Genomic DNA, 26,106 nt, shown 5'->3' with positions numbered 1-26,106 from the left:
AACTTAATAACATGATTAATCATGTATTTATTTGCCTCAGCGTGTCCAGTGCCGGTCCCCAGCGCCTCCAACACAGTGACAGATTGTTCCTGTGGCAGCTCTCCATGCATCCGTTACAATTCTCCTCCTGTGAGTTTGATATTACTTTAGAAATCCTCATTCAAAGGGGAATACATTTACACTGTAACAAAGGTAATAAAATATTAACCATGCCTCCCCGGTGTTGTGCTCACATTGTGCCTGCTTGCTACAAACAGTGCTGAAACATTAAACATGGTGTCCAAAAGGTGAAATAAACAGAGCCTTCGCAAGATTTATATCAGAATTTTAGAAGCTGAATAAGCAAGAATCAAAAAGTCACTTTTACAAGCAAGTTAACTTGTGATTTTAGCTCTTAATGTGCTCTCTGCAGGTTCAACTACCACTACTACCCCTATGACCACTGATAGTATAAGTGCCACTGCTATTAAGTCCACTGCTAGTTATAACAATGTCTTTGCATGGTGGCACATCTCATCTCACAGCAGCAGTGGGTTTGCAGGGCGAGTCACTTTCCCAGGATGTCAGTGTTCTCTGTAATGATGTGATTGCATTAGTTTGACAGTCAGCACTGCCTTGCCTGAAAGTCTTCTAATTGCATCATGCAAGAGTCTACACTACACTACGGACTCCCAACTTCATCCTCTTTTTCTCTTCCCTCTCTCCACTCTCTCTCTTTCTCTCTCTCTCTCCCTTTCCCTCTCTCTCCTCTCCTCTCCTCTCCTCTCTCTGTCTGTGGAAACACAGTCTCTGCCAGACATGCAGACTCTGGCAGAAGATGGTCTGTCATCCCCTCCACTTGGTCCACCCAACTTCCTACAGCTGTCCAAAGAGTCTGCAGGAAGCACCAGCAGTAAGAACTCGTCCTGCGACACTGATGATTTTGTCCTGGTGCCTCATATCTCTACTGACAGCTGTAAGTGTAATCACACACACTGTACATACACATCAGTTCAACTTAAAGTTTGAAGAATTCCTTAGACATGAAATTCCCCTGTAATAGATGAAGAACCTGGAATTGACCAGGAATTGTATGAGCTGCAAAGTATCTGTTTAAATAAACATTAAAATCTTTAGTCATGTCAGTCTAAAACCTATATAACCCACAGTGTGAAATCTTTACAACAAAAAAGGTCTTAAGCAGTGTAACATAGCATCAACTGTCTGTTACTTTTCAGACCTTAAGTTAAGCCTAGCTCTGTAAACATGGCTTTAGCATATTACATTCACATTATACATGAATGCCAGACTGTCTGGAAGCAGCTATGTAATGTTATTAATAAAGAAGCTAAAGCAGTTAACCTTTTCAAAAGGAGTTGTATTTCTTTTCACTGAGAACACACTTGTATATTTTCTGTACAATAATAGAAACAAAATGAATCATACTATAATATATAGATAACCATGGGCCAAAGTGCAAATTCTGCATGTTCACATACTCCACAGTCCATACAACATGAATTACTTGTGAGCTGTGGACACAGAAAGAAACACATTCATCCACATGCACTAACATCTGCTCTGTGCAAGCATTGTAAAGTCACATTCACTACCTGCCAGTGATATCTACAGCACACATGCACTCAGATAGCACATGTCACAAAATCCACACAGCCAGTAAATTAGACAGCTGCTAAGCATTTCAAGTTGTAACTGTAGACAGCAGTCCACAAACAGAAGGCACACACACTTACCCTCTTGACTGGTAAAATGAATCCTCATGCTCTGCACCTGCTGCAACACACACACATATACACACACACACACACACCTGCTTGTCTTCCACTCAAAACAATGAATAAAGTGCAAAGCTCTAAGAGTGTCAGCTGGCATTTTGAGTGACATTTAATCAGCCAATTACTGCTCATTTATACATCAGTAAACTCTGTTCTTTCTTCCCTTTACTTCCTCAGATGACCAGCCAATGGGAGCAGGTCGCCGGCCATCTAGCGAGTTCCTCATGTGTGGAGGGTGAGTACAGTGCTGTTCGTTAGATCTTTGGAAGGGAATTTTTATTATTTATTATTATTTGTAGTTTTGAAAAACACTGAAGTCATCTGATACTGTATCATAATCAGCTTGTGATAAAAGCTAGAAAAATTAAAACTCTACAGGAACCCCAATTTGTTGGTCAAGAAGGCTGTTGCACACACAATAAAAAAAATAGAATTAAAGGAATAATTCAACATTTTGTGGAATACGCTTATTGGCTTTCTTGCCAAGATACCAGATTCTTATCTGGGAACCAGCTAGCCTGGCTCTGTCCAAAGATAACAAAATCCACCTGCCAGTGTCACTAAAGCTCACTAATTGTACTACTAATTATAGCTCAGTTATTTCTTGTTTGTTTTAATCCATACAAAAACCAAAGTGCAAAAATGAGTCATGGTTTTATGGGGTGTTATGTGCCAGACTATTTCATGTCCAGGAACAGTGACTTCCTGAAGTCTTGTTGTCACCTTGAGGTTGCCAGGCAACCAGCAGAGGCTTCAGGAAGTCACTGCATCTAGCAATAAAAAAGTCCAGTTGTCCATAAGTCCTTACACTAAGATAAGCTAACTGGCTGCTGGTTATAACAGACAAATATTTAACTCTCATTTCCCAAAAAACCTCATTCAAAAACAATTCCAAACATTAGTACCTCTGCCAAGGTGGTTATGTTTTCATGCATGTCCATGTTTGTCAGCAGGATTACACAAAAAGCACCAGACCGATTAACACTCAACTTGGGGGGGGGGGGGCATGGGCCAGGCAAGCAGCCATTAAATTATGGTGTGGATCTGGTTGAAGAAATGGAAATCAGAAATAACAAATCAATCATTGATGTTATCAGACTACTTCCTTTATCCTTTTTTCTATTATGAGGGCCAGACAGATGTGTGGGATTGTTTGGCCTTGGCAGAGGTATGAACCCTACTGAGTGCCATTCTCGTAAAAAAAAAATAAAATAAAATAAAATAATATATATATATATATGTATCTCCTGTTTCTTTTTGTCATTGTTGTTTGTTATAATCAGAATATACCAGGAAGACACAGTTCATGGAATAACAACTTGATGTTGACAAGTGTCAGAGTAAAAAATAGACTGACTAGGTAATGGAAGTACGACTTGATTGTGAGAGTCAGATTCCATTTCACACTCAGCCTTGACTTCATGTGTATGTGTGTAAGGTCATGTGATCTATTTGTCATGTGTTTTTATGTCAGCGACACTAACATTGTTTTTTCGTGCCACTATTTCTGGCTTTCTGACAGTCAGAAAAACAACCTCCTCTCTGCTTTACACCAGATATCACACCCACTTGTCACGAGTGAATTCTTCTGACCACCCCCAAATCTGCATGATTACTGCATTATGAATCAGACTTTGAGCCAAACAACAGGGTTGTGCTGTGCTAAATAAAGCACCTGACCCACCAGGGGCTGTGGGATAAGAATAGCCTCACACACTTGCCAAAACTCGTCTGCAATAACAGACTGTGACTGTTATTATGGTGCCTCAGCTGAGTATTCAAAGATAAAATCATGCTCACAGGTACTGAAACGACATTCTTTAAAAATGTCAGCATTAATGTCCTGTTTCTCCTGAGGTTTAAATCCAGGTAGCAGAGTTTATCTTTACTTCTCACTATCTGACTACTCAGTTGGACCTCAGGTTCAGCACTTATTTCCCTGCTGTTCCATGTTCTGCCCACGTGCAGTTTCTTCACCTTCGCTAGCTACATTTAATCAGTGAAAAATCATTAAACATATATTTTCTCTTTGACACTTGAAAATGCTGTTTGTTATTCCTTTGTCTATGTTTGTTCTCTTTCCCATGTTTGGGAAAAGATAAAGCTACCAGTATTCTACACTTCCTCATGAAAACCAAGTGCATTTCTCAATACATTCTGATCTCCCTACCCTGTTTTTGATATTCAAACCTAAACCTATTGGCTTCTACCTGCATGCAAATGTCTAATGGTTTGCAAATTTGTAGATTCATTTTCTCTACTTTTACTCAAACAGGAGAAAATATTGCTTTTGTTAGAGACTATTTTCAGCAGTGTTGTAATATTGGGTGCTTTAGTGAGCAGGATGTTGTATGTGGATTGAATCAAACTAAACAATGGGTATGTGTGTGTTCAAGGTAATGAAGAAACATTGTGGCACATTAATGTGTTTTCAATAGTTTTGGGAAACAATGGAGCACACACAGTACTTGTTTGACATTTTCATGGGGTTTGTGGCCAAAAAAAAAGTTGAATATCACGAACCATTAAATCCTGTTATTAGTATATGTTTTGTAACACAACAATAGTCATCACACAGCCTCTGCCTATCTATACTTTGAGAACTTACACTGGCTGTATGAAATGCTTTCTGTGACCTCGCCTTGCTGTTTGCATGTGTTAACAGCCTCAAGCAAAACTGGTTTCTCTTATCTCTTCTCTCTTTCGTTGCATTCTCTTTGGTCTTTGTTGCTGTTCAGTCTGTCTCATCCTCCTAACTAACAGTTCATGTTGCCAGCTTTAATCCCCCCCCCCTTCCCTGCTGACCTCTTAATGGACCTCTTTCTCCATAGCAATAACTCTTTGTTTCTTACATAAATTAGTTAACCATTGACACAGGAGGAACCCTTTTTTTTTTTTAAATGAGTTGTCCCTTGCGATTTAGTAACATGAGCCACACTCTCATAGAAGTCCTAAATCACAGCCTTGTTTATTCTCTGCGCCCTCTGTGTCCTAAATTGATTGGAGTCACGGAAGAAGATAAAGGGAGGAAGAGGAACAGGGAGTGGGTGTGGGGAGATGAAGAGAAGAGCAGGGTGTGTGGAGAGAGAATATCATGGTAAAGGAGGCAAGAGATTAGAAAAAGGACAAGAGACTCAAGGCAAGGAAATGAGGGAGATGGATGAGGAGAAACAGAAGTGAAACATTATTATATGCTAAAATTGTTCGATACCATCCCCCTCTCCTAGGCTGCTTGGTAAAAACCAGGTCAGTGGAGAGGCAACTGACTTGATTCGCCTCTGATCCAGTCACTCTCCACTTTCTGCTCTTGCTCAGCTCTCTGCGCTATAAATTCTCTTTATAATGGGGGAACAACATTTTCTCCATATGAAGCATTTGCTGGGATTAATACATCTTTTTGCAACCTGAAGAAAAATAGCTTGAATCATGGGTTACTGTATCAAAGGTCTTTTCAATCAGCGTGTGTGGGTAAGAACATTTGATCAGGTTTGTGTTGGAAGGTATATCAGATTTGCGGAAGTCCCTCAAAGCAACTGCTCTCTGTTTCTTTGTCTGGACTCGTCTTTGCCTCACGTGTCCTCCTCCTCCCTCCCTTGTAGGCCCTCCCAGGCTTCACATCATTACATAACACTGGTTTCCAACTGGTGCCACTCTCTAACTGCCATTTCCTCGACATCCTCCTTTTTTTGCATTCTATATGTAAACAAAAGCCCTCTGTGGGTGACTGGGTCATGACACTATGTTCCAGAACATTTTGTCTCCTATGGAATAACAAAAGAATGCAAATGAGCTGTGTCTCTTTGCACTTCCCCTCCTGTATCAGCCATACACAGAGAACCAGCCCTGCATGTGCTGTTGGCTAGCCCCGCCTCCAGCCCAGCCCCCAGCAGGACGAGCTTGAAGCTGATTGGTCCTGCCTTTGTGTTTACATGGAAGCCCAACCCCCTTTTTTTTTCACCCACTGACTCCCCTCATGATCAGCCAGGCTAAACTTAGTTCCTTAACCTCCCTCCACACAGAAGTAAACAAAGAACTCTGGGCTGAAGAAACAAAATCTCTACATTTCTAGCTGTTGTCTTCTACTTATCACACAAGCAGTAGGAAATTTAAATTGCTGCAGGCACCCTGAAGATGTACTGCAGATATGGAAACATCAGCAGCCTCGAGTGGACTGGCTAATTGTACTCCTTTCCGCATTCGTCTCCTCCAGGCAACCGCAGCCCACCCCTGGACAGACCCCCATGGTGTCCCCACGAGCCGAGACCACCCCCATCCCTGTTCCCACCCAGGTCCGCAACTACCAGCGCATCAAGCAAAATCTCTCCAGCAGCCCAACTACTACACTCTACAGCTCCCCCAGGTAAGAGCCACCTGTGCTGGGTCTGAGGGTGAAGGAAGCACTGCCTTAACTCTGCATGATCCATTTATACTTCACAGTGATCAGTAATAAAACACCTGGAATGGACACCTGTTTTTCAGTATCAGCTTGTTATTGTTTAACTCTCCAGTAAAGAGTGAATTTTCAAATTAGGTCATGAAAACCCAGGATGTTATTTCATCAGCCATAAAGTTTCACTCACATTACATCAGTCAGAGTTTGTGGCCTCCCAACCTGTTGCTGGGAGGGTTTGTTGGCAGTTTTATTTGAAGACAAAGCAGATGGGAGGGCAGAGGAAGAGAGCAGGGTGGCACCTTGTTTCACAGGAAGATTAGTTCAATTGTTTGTAGTCTGGTGTCTGAAAAGGAGAACGCAAGAGGTACTGTAGACTTTATTCAGCTCTATTGTTTATTATGTCTTATTGTGCTCACTCCTGTATGGGCTTGTGGTCATCTGGTGGGTTGCTTGCTTAGTCATTTGCCATTCAACACTCCCTTGTTCTGATCGAAGCTTTAAAGATTAGGATTTGCTTGGTGTTACTGGAGCAGCAGCTTGTTTTATTGACCTCTCTGTGCTGCCATGGGAGTTAGATAGAGCAAGATCATGGCAGGTAGAAACAGTAAAGGCAATTCTCATATACTGTACAGTTCTTAATTTAATTCTAAATCTAAATCAAAAATCAAATGATGAGATAAGGCAATAAACCAGAAGATGGGAGTAGGGTAAGTCATATATACCTCTTGATTTGGAGGTCTACATTTGGAGTTACAGACATGCCCAAGAGGATTTTGCTTTTCTACAGTCCAGCATAGTTTATGTAGGTGTTCCATTATATTTTAAGAAAAATATAAAGAAAATAAAAGTGTATTTACCTAAATTGTTTCAGATGCGCACAGAGGAGGGCTTTCAGTTTGCTTCTAATGTAAACTAAACATTTTTATCTTAGAGGGACAACTTAAAGGTAACTATGGTGTTTTACGAGGGAAGGAATGCATTCACCATATTTGTAAGACCTCGATGATAAACACTGTGTTTTGGTGAGAAACACTGAATATAAATATAACTTGTGTTTGTTTATAAGGGAACTCCACAGGGTACCTTTTAATGAAATCTGTGTTTTCTTTGTTTTACTTTTCCTCAGATGATATAGTGTATCTCTGTAATGACATAAGGTCCCTACAAAATACTACTCCTTGCAGTTGTATCAAGTATTTTGGGTGATAGATTTGAGATGCGCAAATGAGCAATTTGCACAGCAAATGCTCCCACACATACTTCATATCTGTGTGACTCAGCTCTGTGTTGAAGTTTTGCACAGTGCTTGCAGCAGTAGTGGGTTATCTCAGCAGCCAAGCAAGTATTTACTAACTGGCAAAAACTGGCTGAAATTAGCCATAGAGAGCAGAAAAGATGTTGTTGAATAACGGAGTCTTTGATAAAGCCATGCATTTTTCTGCTCTGAAAATGGAAAAACTCTAAACTTTTTCTCACACTTGTTTGTTGTGATATGTATTTGTATTTTCTAGGTCTGGCACAGTGAGGCGCTCTAACACCAGTCCTATGGGGTTTCCCAAAGTAGGCTCAGGGTCCCCCAGCTCCGCAGATGTCCCTCAGACAGTGGGGCGACGCCTTTCTACCGGCAGTTCCAGACCCTATTCCCCCTCACCTCTTGGTAAAGACAAGCCCAGACATGCCTCCCAGCACATCTGTCTTTTAATAACACTTTCTAGACATGGATTGGACATGTCCCAAAGCTCATAATTAAAATAACTATGTTTGCAGTGGGCACCATCCCTGAGCAGCTGGGTCACTGCTGCTGTCACCTGCAGAACCATGAGCCTCGCAGCCGGAGCTCCTCAGGAGGTCAGTTCACAAGCAAAACCTCAGCTGGGTTAACAAACATCTTTGTACACAGTATATATTCAATATGTATTTATGTGTGTGTGTATATGTATGTATTAAACATTAAATGAAATTAAGCAGTATTAGAATTAACTGCAGTCAGGAGTTGTTTTGATCCTCTCCTCTGTGTCAGGTTTCTGTTATTGACAAAGTGCATGAGTCACTATGAGTCAAGGTCCTTTTTAAAAGTCTGACGCTGCTGTTGTATTAACACTGCAGACGTCTTACAGTTTCTACACTGTTTGTGTCATGAGGTTTGCTGTCATGGTGACCACTTTTTCTTTCTTTTTTTTAAAGAGGGGAGCTATAGTGTACAGTCTGAAATGACGCTTCAGCCAGACAGACAACAGTGCCTTGTCCCCCTTTTTGGAAAGTCACATGAACAACCAGATTTTATGACCACCACAGTCTCTGTGGACTGTTTTCTTGATTTGGCAGACACTGTGTGACAAATCATATCCTGCTTCTATTTTCTGTTCCTGCGCAGAGTAATGTTTAAAGCTAAAGACTGGCTGCAGCTGAGAGACATATGAGACATGTAGTTCCGTCTCGTCTGGCCACAGAGAACATACAAAAATGCGCTGTCCATGATCAAACTGTTAATTAATTCTTAAGGTGTTCATTGAGTTCTATTTTTTTTACATATTTGCTACAGATTGTAGAATCAGTATTATATGGGTTTTTTATAGGAGGCTGTTAACTTGAATTGAATTAGAGTCCCTGAGTGAGTTAGGGTCATTCTCTTCTACAGGTTCCCCCGTCCCATCCTCTCAGCTCCTGGGGGCTCGGCTTCAGAGTGCCCCCACCCTGACAGAGGTATACCAGACCAGACAGAAGCTCCACAAGCAGCTGTCAGATCCTGTTCAGCCCTCATCCTCCTGTTGTAGTCACTCCCCTCAACTCGGCCGACCGGCTAACCTCGGCTCTTCCCCCACCAAGTTGCTGGGCTCATCACCCCGCACGTCTGACTGGCTGCAGAAGTCCCCGCTGCCCACCATCATTGGCTCTCCTACCAAGGTGAGTGGAATTATAAGTAAGTCTGCAGATGGTCAGTACCAAATCAACCAAAATACGAGTTATTAAAACTTCCCTGTTTAAATTCTTTTCATTCAGATAATTTCGGCACCGTTTAAGATCCCCAAGACGCAGGCATCCTGTAACCTGATGGCGCTGGCAGACAGCCCTGTGCCCACCAAGACATTAGCAGATGTCCGGGATATCTGTGCCCACCACTGTAGCCCGTACCTTTCCGGACGACCCGCTGCCCCCGAGGCCAGTCGGACCTTTGGGAGGTAGGTCTCGTTGTCCTTCTGCTGACCAGAACTATAGCCTCCATTGTGTTTCTTTAACACCCATCTCCAACTAAAGTCAAGCTGATAAATAAATGTCAGGTCATGGCAATTATCCATGTCCATCTCTAACATGATAAACATGATGCTATTCAGTGGTACACTTGTGTTATGGGAACCTTTAACAGGAAAAATCTAATGTGATACTTTGGACTGGACTCAAGAGTTCTCACTTGTTTATTTATTTTTCAGCGTTTAAAGGAAGCACTTTCTTTGCATAAAAAAAAATATAGTTGTGTTTGCTTCCTGGTTTTGATCAGGTTTAGGCGACCCTTGATATCTCAGTTATCGGAAAGGGCACCAGCTTGGTACACATGCCTCCTCAAATGCAATTGGGGGATTTAGACATTGTCAAGACAAGAATGATGTAATTCAGAGAGTGAAATGTTGAATTCCTCTGTGTTACTTTGACCTCCTCTGTTGTCCACCATGTCTGCTGTTTGACATAGTTCTGACGTTACCTGTGGGTTCCCTGCAGGTCTGTTAGTACAGGACGTCTGTCTGAGCAGCCAATCAGAATTAATCTGGGTGGACAGGCCTATCAGGGCAGCACCGACAGCCTGAACACAGAGCGACCCATGGACACAGGTATGAGTACACTTGAGCACATACTTTGGACAGTGGTTGCCTTAGTTCAGTCATGTAGTTAGTGTATATACATACCATGAAGTTTCACTTAAACATCAAGAACGGTGTATAACATAAAATAACTAAATGTCCTGTTCCCACAGCCCCTGCAGGTCCCAGTGGACTAGCTCAGGGTGGTTCAGCGAGTCCCCGTACTGTTCTTTTCACTGTGGGTTCTCCGCCCAACAGCAGCACTCCTCCCACTTGCAGCCATCTGGGCACCCGACCACGCACCACCTCTGGTGAGTACCCTTCACCTTAGCACAGCTAGTGTGCAAGCAAATCAGCTATTAACAGGTAGAAGCAGGAAAACTGAGAGGTTGTTTCAATGAGGGTATTTATCTCAGTATTTATATCATGATTTGTTTTATGCTCTTAGAGTCAGACCCTGTTGGCAAACACTGACAAACAGCACTGAGGGAACGCATCAGAGACTTAATAACATGAGTACATCTGCCTCTTCTCTCTTTGTCCATTTCCTCAGTGGGCTCCAACAGTTCGGCTGGCTCCCTGTGTTCCACCAGTGGGCGGATCTATGTCGGATCTCCCCCAGGCATGGCCATGGGTTCCTCTCCTCCAGGAGGTTTTGGGGGTGGGCAAGTTGTCCCTGGGGCAGAGGGGGCACCCAGCAGTCTACGGTATGTTCCCTATGGAACCTCCCCTCCAAGCTTGGAAGGATTCATCACCTTCGAAGCCCCTGAACTGCCTGAGGAGACCCTCATGGAGGTGAGAGAGGGGTCTGCCACAATGAATCATTGGTGTGCTCTTTAAATTTGTCTTTGGTTTTACATTTAATCTTGATAACTTCTGGTGCAGCGTGAGCATACAGACACACTGATGCACCTGCGGATGATGCTGTCCTTCACTGACTGTGTCCTGGAGATGGCGGCAGTTCGAGCTGGAGGGACGGAGCTTGGTGTGTCGGCGGCCTCCCTCTACCCTCCACAGGACAGTGTGGTTGTGGACCAGATCAGCCAGCTCAGCAAAGAGTGGGGGTAAGGAATGACCAGAGTCTAGTCTCATAATATCATCTAGTCTCAGCCTGCTGTGTTGAGTGGTGTTCAGTTGTGTTGCTGCAATGCTGAAGATTTTCCATACATCTTATATATTGTGGTTGTGCTGCCCTCTACAGGCAGGTGGAGCAGTTGGTGCTCTACATGAAGGCAGCTCAGCTCCTGGCCTCCTCCCTCCATCTGGCCAAGGCTCAGATTAAATCAGCCAAACTCAATCCTTCCACTGCTGTCAAACAGGGTATGGACATACAGACTGTGACCAGTGCATTAAACTGGAAACTAAATGAGAACTGCTCTTCATTCATTTCATCAGCAGGAAAGAGATGCCTGTCTATTTACTTAAAGACTCACTGTCTATTTACTTATTAACAAGACAATTGAAATATGTAACCTTCAAATATACCCTCTCCCATTCTTGTCCTAGTGGTGAAGAATTTAAATGAGCGTTACAAAAGCTGCATCTCCCTCTGCCGGCGGCTGACTGACAAACTCAACCACTTCTTCTCTGATAAGCAGCGCTTTGTGGATGAGATCAACAGCGTCACTGCAGAGAAGCTCATCTACAATCATGCTGTGGAGATGGTGAGTCTCAGACACACAGTGCAGAAATACAAAAAAATCCTCTGGATTGAAAGAGATGTAAAGAAATGAGTCTGGTATTTCTTATTGTTTGCATCAGGTTTTTCAAAGAGTTACCTTCAGTAAATTTCAGCTGTAATATATACCAGTCAGCCTAATAAGATGTTGTGTGTATGACTGTGTGTGTCAGGTTCAGTCTGCAGCTCTGGATGAGATGTTCAAACAGACGGAGGATATAGCCTACCGCTACAGCAAGGCCGCCATGCTGCTGGATGGCCTGTCCAAGATCCTACAGGACCCCACTGACATTGAGAATGTGGTCAAATGTGAGTAGAAACTCTATTCTTTGACCCATGCTCCACATTGAGCCTCATTCAGGATCCTCTTGATTTTCTGTAAAAACAAACAAACAAACAAACAAAATGTACAGTTGATCCAGACCTGTCAGTGAGTCGTGTAAATATGTTGCAGATATCAATTAGTTATTATTTATCTCTTTTTTTAAATTATTGGCATATTTTTGTTTGGGAACTGACATGATTCAGTAGTTTCTAGGAGAATTTTCCTGCTCCAGCACCTGCCCAGATGTTGGTTGCATAATTCTCCGATGCATTCTTTCATTCATCCCTAACTGTCACATCGACGTGACTGCCTCCAATATCAGTCATAGGCACTCATTTGCTTTTTATTTCTTTGACGTTACAACTCTGTGATGGAACAGCAATGACAGCTGTAGTAATATTTTTACATTTTTTAGATCCCATGATATCAGTGCTGCTTATGTTTTCATCTGCTTTCTGACAGCAGTGTGAAGATCTCTCTGCTCTTGCGTAACAGTTTTGTTACTGAAATATCCATAAATAGAGCAGAACAGGAAGACCGTTTATGGGACTGTTTGTGCTCACGATCAGCCTTCATGAGAACGCTCCTCGTGAGCTGATTGCATTCATCATGTTGAAACAAGCAGTTCACAGTAACTTTTTTGCTGAATCGACATAGAGAAATGTCCATGCATTAGGCCCATTGTCACCAAGGTATTTTACTTGTGTATATTTATGTTGCTGTATCAGCTTCTGTTACTAAGATGTTGCTTTGTGTATTTTTCTTGCAGACAAGGCCAGTGTGGACCGCAGGATCTCAGCCCTCTGCTACTGCACTGTCACACTCTATGAGTAGCAACCCTCACATAAACACGCACACACACAGGGACCACAATCTAAGACTATTGACTACCACCTTAACAAAGACGCTGTTCCCTCCTGTAGCAGTTCAAGCACTTTTTATTTGATCTGTATTTATCATCAGTTTTTTTTTTACTGGCTGCATCACGGACTGAACTGTGACAAGCGACTGATGCACAAATTTACAACCAAAGACGACCACAGATCCAGAGACAAAAGGCTGAAACCGGATGACCTGATGTCCATCATTTAGGATATTATCTGTTTGTTACCAGACGAAGAAGAGGATGGACAGGACTATGAAACCATGTTGTGTGCTTCAAGAGACTCAAGCTCCACATGCAGCAGTTCATCTGTTAAAACTCTGCTTACTATGTGATATCAGTGGTTATTTACTCTGTTTAAGTTGTTATTGTTCTTATTTATTGGTTCAGAAGAACATGGGTGTTTGAGTCTCCTGCCTACCTTGAAAACCTGAAGTATTGGAGTGGAAGGAAATGGAAGAAATTAGCGGAAGGCTAACAGCCACTCACTGTAACCGATCCAAGTCACAGACAACATGAACATTTACATAAAACACAAACTCCTGTTACAGAAACTAGACAACCAAGAGGAACCTGTAGGTTTATATTTGCTTTGTTTTCATTTTTACTGTGTTTTTAGCTCAAGCACTTTATAGTGGATTGTGAGGAGGAGACGTGGATCTGTACAGGTTCTGAAGGTGGAAATGTGAAGGCAATGGGAGGATGTTCTGACACCCACAAAACTTACCTGCTGTGTCCAGGATCAAAACGTTGACTGCACACATTTCCCATAAGGCAGAGCAACCAGGGACAACAGGTCAGGGAAACAGTGCTGTCAGGCAGGACAGCTCACCTTTTTGGGGCAGTGTCTATCAACTGGATGATTGACAGTAAAAAACAACCAAGATGGTGTTATCAGGGTCATTACCTCGATGATGTCATTGGCATTATCCCAACTTGGGCTTCAGACTTCAAATAAACAAAAAAGTTCTCAACCATTTTTAAAGATACTTGCAGTTTGAGAAATGAAATAAGAACACAGGACACTGATGGAGAGCACCTGTCACATATTTCCCTTGTTGCTCTGTTTTATAGGACTGTAATAGACCCATGGTAACTTGTTGATCGTTGCTCACACTGAGGAGGGGTTAAAGTGTGTTTGGGGTGACAGCGGCTCACTCTGCTCACATCATCACATGCTCTGTAGTTTCAGATATTCAGAAGAAAACCAGAACTCAAGAACCATTGCAGTGGTAGCAGGCCCTTTCCCTGTCAGCGGTCCAGTGTCAGGTGACCACTTTAAACCCTGATGGAGTGGATTGTGAAACTGAATGGTCATATTACTTGACAGGTTACCTGGATAATAAGTTTCATTTTACTAAAAATACTACAGCTTTTTATGTTTTGTCAGTATCTGTAGCTAATTTTTTAACAAAACTTGATGTTTGCAAACTTGTATATATTTGTATGTGGTTCATGCAATGATTCCTTTCTCCTTTTTTCAGGAGGGGTGTGTGTGTGTGCGCGCGTGTGTGAGAGAGAGATCACAGTTTGCGTTTTGGGGTTGTCAGTGATGACATCAGACACCCTACCTGTCAGTCAAAGAGCACAAATCTTTATATGTACATAGATAAATTTGATACATTTTATTCATGTCTGCCAAGGGTTTGATAGGAAACCTATTTTGGCACAACAGGGGTGTGCCAAAGAACAAAATAAAACTCGTGGCAGCTCCAAATCTTTCCAGAAAACTCTTTCTACCAGGACTGTTCATTGTTGAGATCAAGACACATATTTGTTCAGTGGATCTTACGAAATTTTCTGAAATAAGTGTGATGTCTTCAGATTTTGTGCTAATTTCCCAAAATTTTGTGAGACTTGATTTGTCACAATCTGCACTGCCTAGCATCCACAGTCCCTCTGCCTCCCCTCAAGTTGTCTGCTGTCCTCCCAACAGTGTATGTACTGTATGTATGTATGAGTGTATATAAACACATGTGCACTTGCCAGGTGTGCATTAAGGCCAGTAGTATACAGTTAATGATGGCAAAGGAGGTGCCTTCCTCTTGTGAAAACAGACATAGGCCTACTCCTCTGTACAGGTGTGAATAAATTCTTTTTCCGTGTAAAAAGGTGTGTAAATGCATTCACAGGCACACAGTGGACTCTGGGCCTGTTTTCGGATGTACTGTTCTTTTTTTATAGACATATCTGGGTTTCATTTTTCCTAATCCACATGAAGCCTTTCACTGCACACAGAGTGAAGAGGGAAAAATAACGCTGATAGAAACCCACCTGAATCTCTGCTCTGTAATATTATGTCCATGGACTTGATGAAAATGGACACTTTTAGATAAAGCATGGGTACCGAGTCTGTATGTTACCCCCGTAGAACCTCTAGAATCTTGAATGTATGTACCCTGTTGTTTCGCGCCTCTCCAGCTTGATCAGAATGCATTTTTAAAACCCTACTGTCAGTCACAACCCTGAAGATGCAACACTTTGCAAGCACCGATTTTTCAAAGAGAAATGTTAACGTTATACTTGTGTCTCTCACCGAGGGGTGTCTCTCTTTGTTCTTTATGGAACTCAAATACAGTCTTTGTTATTAAAAGGAGAGAAATTAAAGACGTCTTTCTGTGTTTTATTTTTTCAAACTTGGTTCTGTGTAGATTTCCCAGATTCTGCGTTTGGACTGGGAATCTGGAGAAGTTAATATCTGATTAACTTTGAAAGTATCTTATATGAAAATATATATTATCAGTAATAATAATAATAGTAATAACTGTTCAACAGTATGTTGAATGTTAAGCTACAATTTTATTGTACTACCATAAACATATTCATTTGAAGCCTTAGAAAATAAAATTTTAATTTGAATAACTCAGCAATTTCTTATTGCTTAGTGTCATTATAGTGTATTTGTTCCATTATATATAATACAAAGTGTTGCATATCACAGCTGTGTAGGTGAGTTCATTTTTTTCTAATTCTAATACTCTACATGGTGCATTTGACATTGTCCATATATCCCATTCTAATGGCTGATAGATCGCTGGCCTATGCAAAGATCTCTTTTCTTGAGGTTTAACATTTAGGTTATTTTGTTGGGTTTTTTTTCCATGAAAAAAAAGAGTACCAGAATGCATTTAGAACCAACCATTGCTGTTTTCACTAACACCTGTGTTATAACTGTTGGACTGAAACTGAAGCATTAGCTGTGATTCATTTCTCCTGAGCTGCATTTGTCACGAGGCTCCAAAACCCACTTTTTGACAGGCAGTGTGTGTCTGAGTGTGATGTTTGCTGGGCTGTCCGGTTTTAGATCAAAACAATCACGTTTGATTGAAAGTTAAACACATTAATTTAAATTTAAAAAAATTCCTTGGAGCAATTCAGTTTTATTGTTATGTGTGTGTGTGTGTGTGTGTGTAGCCCTTGGATACGTGGAACACCTGGATGCCTGCAGTGACTTGACCTGGTCTGAAGGTGGACTGAATCGGTCAGTTAGAATAGAATAGAATAGGATTTTATTGTCACTGTACAGTAAAGTTCAACGAAATTGCGGGTGCTCCACGGAGACAAACAGTGCACTATAGAAGAAAGGAGAAGCAACACAGGAAAAAACACAAAATAGTGCACAGAAGTAGGGAGCCTCGAGCCGCTGCATCCGTGCGATCTACAGTTGACAGTTGGCTCCCCATTTAAAATATACCGCCTTACGTTATCAACGTGGAAACATTTGATAAGTAATAATTAATTATGTCAGATGGAGGAGGTAGATTTAATGTGAAGTAAAAGTGTGTCCTAACACATTCCTGTCGGCTGGGGCGGCAGACAGGCCTTACATGTACAGCCTGTGTTGTGCTGATTGGTTCTTTCCTCCATTGACACACATACAGACCAATAGCTGACTCCCTGTTTGGCTTTAGCCACTGTAAAAACACGACGGTATAACTACGTTGTTATAAAGCAGTTCATATTAAAGCTGGTCAGAGTGGAGCAGCGAATCTGAAAGGTAAAATATATTTGCTGTAGCTTGTCTTCGTGTATCATTTTATTAACGTTACATCACAACTAAGACTTAGAGCTGTTTTATTGTAGCTTTAATAACAGCCGCCCGTGCTATCAGTCACTGTTGTTAGCAAACAGGCTAAACCAAGCTGAAAGTTCAACGATTCAATAATCAGCATCTCTCGTATGAACGAGGCTCGCAGGGACTGTTATACCTGTTTCAGTGACTGTAAGCCACAGTTAACACTGACCAGCTATCAGAGGTCTACGACAGCCTCATCACTGTTAACAACAGACGGATAACGTTTGCCTCGTTCCCAGCCTGGTCTCATACTGCAGCGTCTTATTGCTTGTTGGAGCATGAAACACATCTGAACAGCACGGGGTCAAAGTTATTTATAGGTCTGCTGCAGTATCTTTAATTGGGTATTCAGTGCTTTACAAGAGCATTATAAAACATAGGAGTAAAAAACATAGAAGATGAAGGATGTAAAAACTACAAAGCTAAAACACACACAGTAAAAAGGCACAGTACGCAATGAAATACACAATAAATACATAGAATTCAGAGCTGGTGCAGACACATCTCCTCAACACCTGTATAAACAGATATGTCTGTGGTGGCTTTTGATAAAATCCCCAGACTCAGCAGACCTTCAGGTGCTGGAAAGCTCCATCACCACAAGTCTTTATCTCAGCTGGCAGGTTCATCAGTTGACTGATGGAAAAATTTGCCTTTAGCTTAGCTGTTATTGACTTTAGAATTTCTCAAATGACTAAATCAACAGAAAGGTTGCAGAGGTAACTGTTAAAGCATCCTATCTGTTTTTCCAGTTCAAAATGTCCCGGGAACAGCTCGCTGTGCAACGGGCCAGAAAGTCTTTCCAGACAGGAAACACCAAGCCTCTGGAGTACAGGATTCACCAGCTGAACAGTCTGCTCCGCTTCATCACAGAGAGACGGAGGGACATCGCAGATGCTGTTAAAAGGGACCTCGGCAAGGTGGTTCAGTCAGCACTTTACTGGATTCAACAGACTAAAGAATTTACTGATCAGATTTCCAGCTGATAATAGGATTAGAAAACTCTTGGAATTTTGCAGCAAAGGAAACAGGACACAGATACTTTTGTAGGAAGTTCGGTTTGTTTTTCAAGTTGTCAATCAAGTTCTCATGTTTGTCTTGACACTGTAAAGCAAACATAAACTCCTACATACAAGTGTATATAAAGATGGTTTCCAGGTCAATAGACCTGACCAAGGCAGCATTGAGTACCTGTACATTCAAACACTATCAAGTATTTATGTGTATATGTTTTAGAAATATAGAATTGAAATGCTGATTTTGGGTGTAGAGCTCCACAGAACCTCAACCTACTTCAAATTACTGTTACTGGCATCAAAATAAATTCTCATATATGAATATGGAACACATGAATGAACTCAATGTTGTTTTCCTGCTTCCTCTAAAACATTTGTAGTATAGTTCTAATATTCCCTCATTCCCGAAACACAACACAGTGATGTCCTCAGGTGACCACAAAGTGCACAGTCAAGTTAAGAAAATCTGAGGGTATTTGAGGCTGAACACGAATGAACAAATGAATGACCCAGGTAGAACTGAAGGACTGAACTAGACTTTGGGTTCTGTTTCATCTTCTGCTTTCAGAGTGAACATGGGACGGAGCTGTTTGAGACTCTGGGACTGGAGGGAGAGATCAAGCTGGCTATAGAGAAGCTGGCAGAGTGGGCAGCTCCTCGGCCGGTTGAGAAGAACCTCCTCACCATATCAGATGAGGTTTATGTTCAGCCAGAGCCCCTGGGAGTGGTCCTCATTATTGGAGCCTGGAACTACCCCTGGGCTGTCACACTCCAGCCACTGGTTGGCGCTATCGCTGCAGGTACCAAATATACCCATATACACCCACTACACTCACCGTTCTAATACTGGGTAGAGCCTCGTTTTACTCTCTAAACAGCCTCAGGTCTTTGTGGCATGGATTCCACAAGATGTTGGAAACTTTCCATTAAGATTCTGCTCCATGTTGACATGATGACATCATTTCTTCTGCACATTCATGCTGCCAATCTCCTGTTCTACCACATTGCAAGGGTGTTCTATTGGATTCAGATCTGGTGACTGGGGATAACAGTGAAGTTCACTGAACTCACTGTCATGTTTCTGAAACCAGTTTGAGATGACTTCTGCTTTGTGACAGTGAATTATCCTGCTGGAAGTAGCCTTTAGAAAATGGTGTATTGTGGCCGTACAGGATGAACATGGTCAGCAACAATACTCAGATAGGCTACAGCAGTAGCTAGGTGGCTATGCTGTAGGCACATTGGCAGATGGAAGGGTCAGACTAGTCTCCAGGTTCTGCCTCATCTTCTGCTTTCAGAGTGAATATGGGAACATAGGGTTTGTAGGTACAGTATAAGGCCTTATTGTACTTCTGTGTAGTGAATCCAAGCATTAAACAATATAAAGTAACTGTTTGAGAGCACTGAACATTACAGATAAGGATTGTCATCAGCCTGCCATTGTCATTTGTTTGTGTTGTTAAGAAATAGAAAAAGTCACTGTAACACTGCATTGTCTGATCTGTGAATTGCCTGTCCTCTCTCAGGTAATGCAGCTGTAATAAAGCCATCTGAAGTCAGCTCACACTCTGCCAAGGCCATGGAGGACCTTCTCCCTCAGTATCTAGACAAAGTGAGCCTCCTGCTTTGTTCCATTTGATGCGTAAACTCTCTTTACCTTCATCTACATAGAGTGTGAGTGTACAGGGCGCTTTAATGACTGGATATACTTTCCCTAGGATCTGTACCCGGTAGTGACAGGTGGAGTGGCAGAGACCCAGGAGCTGCTGAAGCAGAGATTTGACCACATTTTCTACACAGGCAGCAGCACTGTTGGTAAACTGGTGATGGAGGCTGCTGCTCGCCACCTCACCCCAGTGACCCTGGAACTGGGAGGGAAGAGTCCCTGCTACATCGACAAGAACTGTGACATCACTGTTGCATGTCGGTCAGTCACATTTTTAAAATGCTGTAAAGAATGTTGTCGATACCTGCTCGTAGTCAGGACAGGGCTCCCAGTAGATGTTATGGTGCGTTCACACATACAGATGTAAAGTAGTTGCTGGTATCTGGCCTCTCATCGATCTGTAGTTCTGGGGGGGTGTTGTTAGACCACTTGATTTACATGCTCTTTTACTGCTGGACAGTTGTCTAGGCTATCTGCTTCAAGACATGTCGTAGAGGATTAGGAAGCCAGAGACCGTGTCAATCATCTTTTCTTCCATTTTGTTTAGAGTTCATTTGCATATTGGAGTGCAGTAGTAAACAACCTCGTGCTTCTATTTCAAAGCAAGGTCTTGTTCACACTGAACAGCAAACTTTGCTTTTTTCTCTTTGAATACAGGCGCGTCACGTGGGGAAAATTTGTCAACTGTGGTCAGACGTGCATTGCTCCAGACTATGTTCTATGTGAACCCTCCATCCAGAGCAGAGTAGTGGAGGAGATCAAGAAGAACATCAAGGTTGGTCTGTGAGCGGTGGGATTAAGATTTTAATCAGTCAGTTATTTTTAAAACGAGAACCTGACAAACCATCAGAGGAATTTCAGAAGATCAAAAGTAAAATGAGAACGAGTTAGGTTTCACTAAAATGAAATTTTAATCTTGGATATCATCATCAGCATTATTATATACTATACCTAGAATTAAGACTTGGTCAACAACCAATATCATTCTGACATGGGGTTTCATGGACAGAATCCTGCACTGTGGTCCTGTATCTGTCTTTTAGTTTGGGGCTCCATGGCTCCATTTTTCTGAGAACTATTCTACTACTTACATAATTGCAACATTTTTTGTGCAGCATCACCAGTAAAATGCTTTTGTTAGTGAACTTTCTGAAAATTCTCAGATGACTCACTTGATGAAAAAGATCTCTGCGCACTTTGATACACTTTTGATTGCACTTTTTGATGCACTTAAAATTTTTGTTTTTATGTTATCTGAAGATTCATCAGGGTTTTTGCATTTTTCTATTTTTACAGTTGAAACTCTTACTTGAACTTAAATTTGAAGTTGGCAAACAATCTGAAGATATGTAATATATCCTTTATGTTACACTTTACATTACAGGAATTTTACACAGATAATCCAAAGACATTTGAGGATTATGGACGGATTGTCAACCAGCGACACTTTAAGAGGGTCATGTCTCTGATGGAGGGGAGCACAGTTGCTGTTGGTGGAGACAGTGATGAATCCCAGTGCTACATAGGTAGGTGTTTTTTTCAAGCCATCCTTGAAAAGCATTTGTGCTGCCTGTTAGACTGCAGTGTAGCACACAGGACTTGAAAGTTGTGTCTTAAGTAAAAGTGTGAAATGAATTGATTGTGTTAGTGGTTAGCTCATGAAGCTGAATGAATTTAGTATGTATTTAATGTGGTGGAAGCCTTCACTGTACACGTGACATAGATTAACTTGTTCAGCGACATCAGAGTAGAGGGATACCTCACCAAAAAATGTAACTGTCATCACCTGTAGACTTGAAAGGTGGCACTGAAACATTTGTAGCTTGCTTCTTTTTGGACGATGGCTTTAGTGAGTCTGGATTCACAACAGATAAAGGAAGGCCAGTGGTTACCCAGTTTTATGACAAGAAAAAAGGAATAAAATGTCCATAGAAACGTCTGCTACAACTTTTGCAGCAAAAGCTGATTCTTACTGCCTGTGTGTGTACGCTCCGTATGAGTCAGAATGTTTTCAATTTAGTTGTATTTCTACAGCGCCAAATTACAACAGAAGCTTTTTATATAGAGCAGTTCTAGCCTGTTCTCGTTATATTCTAAAATTTACAGAGAGAAACCCAGCAATTCCCACCATGAGCAGCACTAAGAGACAGTGGCAAGGAAAACCCCCGAGTAGAACCAGACTCAGACTGGTTGGATTGAGAAAGAGAGAGAGAGGGGACATAACACAGATTCCCTGTAGAGATCTAAAGTGGCATCAAAATATTACAATAATAGTAAAAATTGTTATGACAGTAGTAGTAATAAGTAGTACTAACAATAGCAGTACTAATAATTCAGAAAGTATAACAGCAGGTGCTGAACAGGATGGTAGGAGCAGCAGGAGGCTTGTCATCATAGATCAGATGCTACAGCTCAGTTGTTGTATGTTTAATATGTTTAACTAATGTAATAGCAGAAAATGTCCTCGCTCTCTGTAGAAAAGTCACTTCCATGGTATGTTAAGATTGTGAGATTAAACTACGAGGAACCCTCCCTAAACACCAAGCTGACATAGGTTCCATTTATAGTATGAAAATGTTTTGATGCCTGAAACAGTCCAAACATCATCTAGAAAAACAGTTAATTTAGTTTTTATTTTAGTTGTCAAATCTCATTACATAAACTGAGAGGTGTGGGCACAAAGATAACCTTAACAAGACTGTAAACTATTGATATTTAATGTATCCAAACCCTCTGTATATCTATATATAAAGTAGCAATTATATTTAGTTGTATTATTTGCGTACTATTTATGTATTATTATGCTATATAACACTGCACTACCTGTATCTTGTTTTTCTACTGTATGTAACTCTGCTGTATCACTACATCCTTGTCTACACTACAATGACCCCCTGCTTCCTGTGCCCTGGCAGCCCCGACTGTGTTGAAAGATGTTACAGGGGAATCTAAAGTGATGAAGGAGGAGATCTTTGGGCCTCTGCTGCCCATCATCACAGTGAGCGGTGTAGATGAGGCCATCCAGTTTATTAATGAGAGAGAGAAACCGCTGGTTATCTATGTCTTCTCCCATAACAAGAAGGTAAAACACATCACCAATAAATGTGCCTGTTTCCACTCATTCAAGTAAACATTCAGTGATGTTTGTGTCCTTGATTTTGGTGTTCTACTTTCTCTCACACTGCTCTGTCTGATAAACAGCTGATCAAAAGGGTAATAGCTGAGACATCCAGCGGAGCTCTGCTGGCTAATGACTGTCTGGTCCATTTTACTGTCAGCGCTCTGCCCTTTGGAGGAGTTGGTGAGTGTGTGACTGTGAAATTCACCTGCCACTACTTCTCCTTTTTTATTGCAGGAACAAAGCTGACTAACTTATCCTCCCACCGCTTCCTCAGGTAACAGTGGTATGGGCTGCTACCATGGCCGGCACAGCTTCGATCAGCTCAGCCACCTGCGGAGCTGCCTGATCAAACAGCTGAAGATGGAGGGAGTGAACAGCATGCGTTACCCGCCACACACTGCCAAGAAACTGGGCTGGGCTCGATTCCTTCTGCTTAAGCAGGTCAATGTGTGCAGGCTGCGCCGCATGGCACTGCTGGCCATGTTGGCTGGCTTGGCAGCATTTGTGGTGCAGGTAAACAAACTCCAGTCCAAACAAATGAATGAACAGTTTAGTTATCAGTGAGGCTTTATTTTACAGCTCTGCAGTTTCCTGGGAAGTTTGCTGGAAAGAACTTTGTAGTTTGGTACTAAATAAAGGGAAATTAGAGACACTTATTTGAGTTGTGTTCAGTTATCAGCAGTTTGCCAGGTTAAATATCTTTAAACCCAGGTTTCTATGTTTTTCTGTTTTCATTTATATTCAAACACATTACTCTGTCTTTGTTGAAACGCTGTGCTTCACTAGAGAGTAATTTCACTTTCTTACATGCTCAGCTGACCGGCTGTGAAGCGACTGTCAAGCTAATGCTGGCAGTTAATAGGAATGAACTAACTGGAAGTATACAAGTTGAACTTGGTCTCCATTTTCCCTGTAATTAGTACCAAGTTATATTGTCCCTTCCTGTAAACTTATACACAAGTCACCATGTCTTTTCAAAACAAGTGCGTATAATAATACAACAAGGTTTATACGGTTCAGTGAGAGAATGAAACCTGTGAAATGCAGATTACATTGTCGTTAAAATCAGTTCAATTATAATGCCTCATGCCAGTTTTGAACAACATGCCTGTCATCCAACTGTCTAAGAAACAACAAGAATGCTCTCTCACACCATGGGTTAGTAATCAACCAGAGTGCCACTGCTGTTGCCTTTAAGAGCACACACAGTCCTTGATTGGAGGATTAATTCATCTTTGGTTTTGGTCTTCTCATCAGAGAAACAACAACAAAAAACATCATCAGACTTATCCTTCAGGCTGTCACTGAAGAGGGAAAGCAAGTATTTATGTGTGCAACACCTAGAGCCACATCTGTAGTGTTCTACGTCTGTTTTTAGTTGATTTTGAGTTTGTTTACTCAGTAGTCTGTTGATGTTCCAGTGTTACATCCAGTTGATTCTGAGAGACAGACATGAGTGCTTTTCTTTGTGAAAAGATTGTTCTCTTCCAGACGTCAAGGGAAGAACTTTCTCCACAGGGACTCATGTATCTTTGATTTGACCCTTTACCAGACCTCAGTGTTTTATGGTGTTGTGTATGTGTGTGCAACATCTGTCTCAACATGTAGCAGAATTTAGAATTTGACTCCAACATTCATACACCAAACAGCTGGTTGGGATGCAAGCCCTATGCTCTTACAGTAACAGAATGAGAGAAAGGTTCATGTTAAATTCAGGATGTTTAATAAGGCATGAACCTATAAATATCTCTTCACTGAAGTGTTGAGGCCATGTGCTTTACTGAAATACTCAGTAAATTTCACAAATTTAACAAATTTAACAAGTCTGTGTCACAGAAAGCCCAGAGATCTGATCTGCTCTCTCTGTTTTCAAAGGTACTTGAGCTATTTTGTTCAGAAAATAAATTCAAATAAGTGCGTTGGAAAAAGATTCTCTATGAGACAAGTAGGTAACACATGGTCAAATCCAGGAACTAAATAGATACACGTTCTTATGGTGTGATAAACTCAGTGAACAGATCCTGTTTGACATGTTTTTATAGGCAGAAGGAAGTGCTTGATGTAGACCCCAATATTTTCTGTGACAAGAGCAGATAAGAAATAGAGTATCTGTGTATGTGTACGGCCCCTGACACCATAACACATTTGTAAACTAGCCCTGTATTGAAGGTAATTGCTCATCCCCGTGCTGTAGACCTTAAAGCCACATGAGCCACATGTTGCCCAACAACCATTAGATGTCACCAGTGACTCGTGCTGCTTCTTTATTAATAATTGACTCACTTTAGTTTTCCATTGTCTAAACCGAAGTCTTTATTAAACACTTATCAGTGCTGGCATTTTATCAGAGAGAATGACTGATGGAACCACGTTCACCTTAACAGCAGGGAACATTTAGATTTTATATAACAGACATGGTGTGAAGGAACAAATGAAAAAAAGCTCTTGAAGAGAAATGCATGTTTTTTAACAGTGGGCCTTTTGTTTGATGAGTGTTTACAGGCTTTTAAATAATGACAAACACATTTTGCCCAGATAACTAGATATGAGTACTCTGCTCCTCAAACCCACAATCCTGCAGGCCTGTGCCCTCACACAACAATGGCTTTGTATCCAGCAGACAATGTGTGGTGTTGTCCAGGAAATCTAACCACAGATTGCCCCCTCATCTACCCTCCCTTTAATTACCCAGCATGCTTCACTCTCCTCTGCTAAATGGCCTCTTTTGTCTTGGTCGACCCCACCACCTTTGTTGACATGCACACTTGTGCTCCTGTGAGCAGTTAAACTATCTGTTATCTCTGTATTTCACACAGTTTGGATCTGTCTCTTCACGCTTCATCTTGTGTCTCATGTTTCCTGCAGAGGTTCCTGAGATGAGGCTTAGATCCAGAAACCACTGGCCTACAGTTTGAACCCTGTGCTGGTGCAGGTGATCCTGGGATAGCCACATGGACTCCTGCCCTATAGTGAAATATAGCACTCCTGTGATTTACTGGTCCATATCATTTCTCCTTCATGTACACATATGTAACTGATTTACGTCCTTTTTCATATTTCTTTTTTTGTTACACCTCAAGCCGCTAATGAAGGTTTTATTGCCTTACATCAGTTTTATAGAAATCAAATCTAATGTTTTTATTCAACTTTGACAGTTTGCAGTGAAAATTTCCATCACTGCTAATGAATTTTGTCTCACTACACAATGAAATGATCATACACACAGACTACCTTTAACATGCTCAGTGAATATGCTTTTAATGATGTCAGTTCTTAGCTCTGATGTTAACTCTGTTACAAACTTTATTTCAGTTTGAATAGAATTAATTCTATTGTGGTTTCTGCAATTAAACATCAACCAGTGTTACAATTTATTGTTT

At 41.5% G+C, this 26,106-nt stretch overlaps 2 protein-coding genes across 2 annotated transcripts in view; both read left to right on the top strand.

The window, feature by feature from the left end:
* The window catches only part of ulk2 (unc-51 like autophagy activating kinase 2), a 36,381-nt gene extending 20,926 nt beyond the window's left edge, over positions 1 to 15,455 (top strand). The window contains exons 12-27 of the mRNA XM_018701312.2: positions 41 to 129; positions 787 to 955; positions 1,953 to 2,010; positions 5,986 to 6,135; positions 7,680 to 7,825; positions 7,936 to 8,016; positions 8,807 to 9,072; positions 9,169 to 9,347; positions 9,883 to 9,992; positions 10,136 to 10,273; positions 10,516 to 10,757; positions 10,848 to 11,026; positions 11,164 to 11,282; positions 11,469 to 11,626; positions 11,814 to 11,949; positions 12,735 to 15,455. Coding sequence (XP_018556828.1) covers positions 41 to 129; positions 787 to 955; positions 1,953 to 2,010; positions 5,986 to 6,135; positions 7,680 to 7,825; positions 7,936 to 8,016; positions 8,807 to 9,072; positions 9,169 to 9,347; positions 9,883 to 9,992; positions 10,136 to 10,273; positions 10,516 to 10,757; positions 10,848 to 11,026; positions 11,164 to 11,282; positions 11,469 to 11,626; positions 11,814 to 11,949; positions 12,735 to 12,799 — 2,285 coding nt within the window. The 3' untranslated portion in view covers positions 12,800 to 15,455. The remainder of the gene's footprint in view (positions 1 to 40; positions 130 to 786; positions 956 to 1,952; positions 2,011 to 5,985; positions 6,136 to 7,679; positions 7,826 to 7,935; positions 8,017 to 8,806; positions 9,073 to 9,168; positions 9,348 to 9,882; positions 9,993 to 10,135; positions 10,274 to 10,515; positions 10,758 to 10,847; positions 11,027 to 11,163; positions 11,283 to 11,468; positions 11,627 to 11,813; positions 11,950 to 12,734) is intronic.
* Positions 15,456 to 16,699: 1,244 nt separating this feature from the next.
* Positions 16,700 to 26,100, top strand: LOC108900334 (aldehyde dehydrogenase family 3 member A2). The gene is made up of 11 exons (XM_018701323.2): positions 16,700 to 16,845; positions 17,676 to 17,843; positions 18,508 to 18,739; positions 19,466 to 19,551; positions 19,658 to 19,866; positions 20,263 to 20,380; positions 20,990 to 21,131; positions 22,521 to 22,687; positions 22,807 to 22,906; positions 23,001 to 23,239; positions 25,592 to 26,100. The coding sequence occupies exons 2-11, from the start codon at positions 17,682 to 17,684 to the stop codon at positions 25,604 to 25,606; spliced, it is 1,470 nt and encodes a 489-aa protein (XP_018556839.1). The 5' UTR covers positions 16,700 to 16,845; positions 17,676 to 17,681; the 3' UTR covers positions 25,607 to 26,100.
* Positions 26,101 to 26,106: the final 6 nt, after the last annotated feature.

The sequence above is a fragment of the Lates calcarifer genome, linkage group LG21 (genome assembly GCF_001640805.2).
Source record: "Lates calcarifer isolate ASB-BC8 linkage group LG21, TLL_Latcal_v3, whole genome shotgun sequence".
NCBI lineage: Eukaryota > Metazoa > Chordata > Actinopteri > Centropomidae > Lates > Lates calcarifer.
Note: the sequence above shows the minus strand (reverse complement) of the source record. Positions and strands in the feature narration are given on the sequence as shown.